The following is a 5,745-nucleotide window of genomic DNA, read 5'->3' as shown; positions in this document are numbered from 1 at the left end:
AATTGATTAAATAATTTTAACTATAAAACAATTCAAACTCTATATATATATATATATATATTTAATCTAAGTATCTAAAGAATAGTATCTAAATATTTAAACAATTCATTATGTTAATTTATAAATATCAATGTCGTTATGAAATTTGACATAATAAAATAAAAATAAAAAAGAAGTTAACATAAATAAAATAATTTTCATCATAAGAGAACTCGAATCTCACAAACATACATATTTAAGTATCTACGATCTACATATTTATAAAACAATTATATTAAATTTATTTCTAAATATAAATATTATTATAAGTAATAATAAATATTATTGCCTATAAAATTAGATCAATATAATTTATACAAATTATAAATTAATTTTTAATTTTTATTTATTTCACCAAAAATATATACATATATACAAAAATTTTATAGAATCTACCCACTCACGATATTTCATTAGCCGATAAGCGCGCACCGAATAATAATTATAAACTAATTCTAATACTAAGGCAATGCTATTCAACAATCATAAAGAAACAAAAAGAAAAAAAAAGAAAAAAGATATGAAGAAGAGAAGCGCGTCGGTGGCAAACGAGATTCCACGAGAAGAAAGGGAGAGGCGTCGAATGAGAAGTGGGAGGCGCCGCGACGATCTATTGAGAGAAGAAGAAGAAGAGGAAGAAGAGAAGGAGAAAAAGGAGGAGGAAGAAAAAGAAGAGGAGGAGGAGGAAGAGAGGGACAGAAAGTAAAAGAGAGAAGCTGTATGGATACTGTTTGTGCTGTATGTATACATGTATATATGTATATATGTATGTATATATGTATATATGTATGATGCATGTATATATATATGTATGCATGTATATATATATGTATGCATGAATATATGTATATATCTATATATATATATGTGTGTATGTGTGTATGTGTGTATGTGTGTATATGTGTATGTCCAAGCACCGTTGCTCTTCATGATCGAGGGACACCTCTCCTTATTCCATATTGCCGTGTGGTGGTTCTATGCTCGATGTTAAAACGATTCTCTCTTTCAGTTGTCGCTCGACCAACGAAGCGTCTCGAGGTGCGTGGTTCTTGTCAGTGTCAATGTGTGTGTGTGCACACGTTCAATCATATAAAGGACGTGTAACGCGCCGGCGCTCGCACGTGCTTCGACACGTTTTTTAAGAACCTCATCATTTATTCTCAGTTTTTTTAATTTTTTTTTCTTATCTTTTCTCTCCTGTATTATTATTATCATCAATTATTATTATTATTATTATTATTATTATTAATTTTATTATTATTATTTGATTATTTGATTATTTTTTTTATTTATTTACTATTTTCCTCTTTCTCTATCGGTAAAGAAGAGAGAGAAAGGAAACTTTCATTGAGAGTGAAAGCTCCAGAGAGATTTTTCGTTCAAATTCGTGACCTTCCATTTCAACGGGACCAACTTTTGTTCCGTATTATGCTTCTTTTTCTTCTTTGATTATTTTTCATTTGTCTGGAATTCAAAGGACGACAAGGTATGTATGTATTCATGTATGTAACTTTTATTTATGTACGCGAGTCGAAGATCGTTCTTAAAAAATAAAGAAATGTTTTCTCTTTTGGTGTTACGATCGCATAGAATGTTTGGTTAATTAGACGAGATTGATTGATGAGCCTAATTTTGATATTTTATACGAATAGTATATTTATAATATAATATTTATATATAATAGTATTTATGATATTAAAGGAGAGTATATATAAATATTTTATTATTTTATATAATATGAATAATACTACTATATATATATATACATATATATATTTATATAATATTAATAATATTACTAATGTTTATATATATACATACATAAATTTGTACAAACATATATACTTTCTAATATAAGCAGTATATAATATTTTTATGCTGCGATAATATTTATAATATATTTATACTAATAATATATATGTATATATACATATATAATATAAGAAATATATAATATATTTGTATATATTGTTTTGTAATATTATATGTACAACATAGTATCATTAGTATTATTAATATTATTAAGATTATAGTATTATATATAGTTTTATAATATAATACTATATTCTTAAAGAAATATATTCTACTTTTTTAATATTTTATTATTAATTATTATAATCTAATTAATGTTTTATACGAATATATCTATATATTTAGATACTATATAAAATTTATATATCTGTATAAATTCTAGTTTTTTATTTAAGCATGAATTTATAAGTATCTTTTTTTCTTATTTTACTTGAAATTGAATAAATGTATATGTTACATCGATGTCAAATGAAGAATTTCTTTAAATTTCGATTGAAGTTGACCAAAATATATGAAAGGAATATCGAATGATCTATTAAAATTCGGAGAAAGGAGCAGAAAGATTTCGCTTCCGTTGATGATGCAAGATGGTTTGTTCGAGGCGAAAACACGCTTTGCATGGTAAACTTCGAAGAAAGCAATCCAAGAGGGAAAGTGAGGTACGACGACATGGACCGGCCCTCCGACGATACTTTATCGTTCGACGGAGGGCCACTGTAGTAATCGTTCTTGTCCACGCCTCATTCTCTCTCTCTCTCTTTCTCTCTCTCTCTCTCTCTCTCTCTCTCTTTCTCTCTCTCTCTCTCTCTCTCTCTCTCTCTCTCTCTTTCTCTCTCTCTCTTTCCTCATTCACTCTCTAATTTATATTTGTCATTATAATATATATATGTGTGTGTGTGTGTGTGTATGTGTGTAATAAACTCACTCAACATAATAATTAATTTCTTTCTTTCTCTCTTTCATGTACTTATACGAATGCGTCATAAAACACAGCATGATTTTCACACAATTTTCATGATAAAAATCATCTTATCTCTCTCTCTCTCTTGTTTTTTTTTCTCGATATATCTTACACCTGTCTTCCAAGTAATATCATAAAAGTAAATAGGATGTGGAAAAAACTCTTACATGGCGACATAAACATTATTAAAACTCACGTTTGTTCGTTCGAAGAACGTAAATGAGATCAGCAAAAGTTATAAAATGAAACAGAAATATACTATAATATATTACATTCTTAGGATGATTCACGAATAGTATTAACAGTAAAAAATCAATTGCCAGTAGCAAGTAATACTTTAAATGTTCGGAATGTAATAACAATTAATTATTTTCAAATATATTTAATAATTAAATTTTTTAAACGACTCATATTATTTTCAATTCTTGTAACACTTTTTCAAATAGTAGGCGTTTATAATAGAAAATTATAATAAAGACAAAGTTTCTGCTAAACATAAACGTACTTAATGATTTAACGTTTTGTTTCCTATCGCATATAGATCTTATCTTTGGATCGTTCATTGTCGAATAAAATGATTACAGAACGCCCACATTGGTTAACCTGGTACACGGTTCACCTATGATAGATCGTGAATTCAAGAGGTTCTTTTTGCAAACTAAAACTAACAGCTGAGTCGATAGACAGTCATAGTATAATAAGTACATAGGTTACGTAGTACGTTTACACTCGTGCTACGACCGTCGTTGTCTTTTATTAAATCGTTTTAATCGGTAGATCAAGTTCGAGAGATATAGAAGAATGAAAAAATCAAAGAGTATACCTATAGATCGTAACGAGTGTACTATGTCACTGTCGTTAGTAACAACACTAAACGATATATTATAACGTCGCTTAGAGTACGACAATGAACGCTATTGTTATTAATCCTCCTTTCTAAAAAGTACGATTCAATGTGTGTGTGCCTGCATGCGTGCGTACACGTATGTATTAGTATTATTATTATTGATCTATATGATATCAATCGCATTCTTTCTAATTTTTTATAATTTTACGAATATTTTACTTTTTAAAAACTTTTTTATTTCGTTTTAATACATTCAACGTTTATCTATAATTTTTCAAATATATATACTACAAAATTAGTTTTGTTTTATATAAAATGAAGATTTTATTAGAAATTAAAAAAAAAAAATAAGATACGAGAGGTGAAAATCGTGTCGTGTCTTTACACCCACGCAAATTACTAAAAAAGAAAGTAGAAACGAGGATTATCGGTTAGGTTGATTTTGCTTGACGAATATAATTAAATAACTTCAACTAATGACATGAGTTATTTATTACTTATAGGAATTTTGTCTAAAAAAACGATTACGCAAGTGAAATAATTCATTTAAAATTAGATTCGCGATAATTCTCTCGATAATAAATACACACACATATCTTTTTTCCCTTTTTTTAAGAGAAGATTACTTTCTTGTATCTTTTCTTTTACAAACGATTACGTCGATCGATCGATCCTGATCGAGACGTTTAATTCATTCATTAAATGGAATGTTATCATGATTAAAAAAAAACCTATGCGTTATTGAGTATATCTACCGGATGTTGGAAAAGATGATAATTCATGCGAATGTTTCACTGGATCTCTTTTTCCATGTCTTACCACGTCATCTTGATAAAAAGAAAGAAAGAAAGAAAGAAAAAAGACAGACAGACAGACAGACAGATAGAGAGAGATAGAAATAGAAAGAGAGAGAGAGAGAGAGAGAGAGAGAGAGAGAGAGAGAGAGAGGGAGAAAGAGAAAAAGATCATAGTAGATAATTAATCTTCGATTATTCGCGGTCGATGCATCCGCGAATTATTCATAGCTATGTAATTGCAGGTTGACGTCTTCATAACGAGACAATACGTCGGAAGAAAAACCCGAGAAGGAAGAAGAAGAAAAAGAAGGAGAAACAGAAAAAGAAGGAGAATAATAAGAAGAAGACAATATAACAAAGTATAAAGAAAATCGCGATCTTATCGAGGATGTTGCGATGCAGAGATCGAATAAGACAGATCTTCTGATTGTTTCGAGTCGACAGTTAACTCGTTTCTCTTCGATCATTTGCGTTTCAACAATCATGATTTTCTTCGAGACAATCTTAAATATCGAATCATCGTTCGAACGTCAAAATCGAGAACAAATGTGTATTCGAGTATTCGAAAAATTTTGACGACTTTTCTTTTTGATTTTGTCAAAAAGAATAAAAGAAGAAAAAAGAAAAAGACGTATATCGTCTAATATTTTCCGAACAAAAAAAAAATAAAAAAAAAAGACAAAAAAGAAACGAAATGTCCTTGATGAATTTTAGTTTACCTTATCACACGGCAACGCCGTCATCATTTCTTTATACTGGACATTCAACTGTTAATAATCTTCGTTTGAATGCTGTCCTTCCACCAGCACCACCTACTAATTATGACAATCGTGAACCTTTTCAAAATGAGCCTTATATACCACCGTTGAGATATCAACAAGAAAGACAACAACAGCACCAGCAACAACAGCAGCAACAACAACAGCAACAACAACAACAACAAAGACAACGTCAGACGAATCAACAGAGAAGACCAGAGCTTTATGTTGAACAATCTTCATTTTCGTCGACTCAGGATACAAGATATACGAATTATAATCAAGATTTTCGAAGGACTCAACCTCGACAGCAACCACAGTTACAACAGCAACAAATGAGACCACCTCCTCCAGCTCCTTCTTCCCAACGTCAACAACAACAGCAACAACAACAACAAGAAAGAATACAAAATGAGGAACACGATAGAAAATCTTTAGAAGTCAGCAGGGTCTCCGAACAGGAAGGATATCCTGATAGACCTAATGGGTAAGGCTTTTTAAATAAATCTATGTAGATTCAAACCTCCTCCT

General features: G+C 29.7%; 1 protein-coding gene across 4 annotated transcripts in view; it reads left to right on the top strand.

Annotated features, from left to right (window-relative positions):
- The first annotated feature begins 1,038 nt into the window (after positions 1 to 1,038).
- spz3 (Spaetzle domain-containing protein 3) overlaps positions 1,039 to 5,745 on the top strand; it is a 20,921-nt gene continuing 16,214 nt past the window's right edge. For 2 of the 4 annotated variants that reach the window (XM_085659264.1, XM_035877146.2), the window contains exons 1-2: positions 1,039 to 1,525; positions 4,699 to 5,701. In XM_085659264.1, the coding sequence (XP_085515390.1) occupies positions 5,151 to 5,701 (551 nt within the window). In that variant the 5' untranslated portion in view covers positions 1,039 to 1,525; positions 4,699 to 5,150. Of the gene's footprint in view, positions 1,530 to 2,396; positions 2,511 to 4,698; positions 5,702 to 5,745 lie in introns of those variants that run through there. The other 2 variants (XM_085659262.1, XM_085659263.1) reach the window with 2 other exon arrangements.

The sequence above is a fragment of the Vespa mandarinia genome, chromosome 9 (genome assembly GCF_050613455.1).
Source record: "Vespa mandarinia isolate Hongniang chromosome 9, ASM5061345v1, whole genome shotgun sequence".
Lineage (NCBI taxonomy): Eukaryota > Metazoa > Arthropoda > Insecta > Hymenoptera > Vespidae > Vespa > Vespa mandarinia.
Note: the sequence above shows the minus strand (reverse complement) of the source record. Positions and strands in the feature narration are given on the sequence as shown.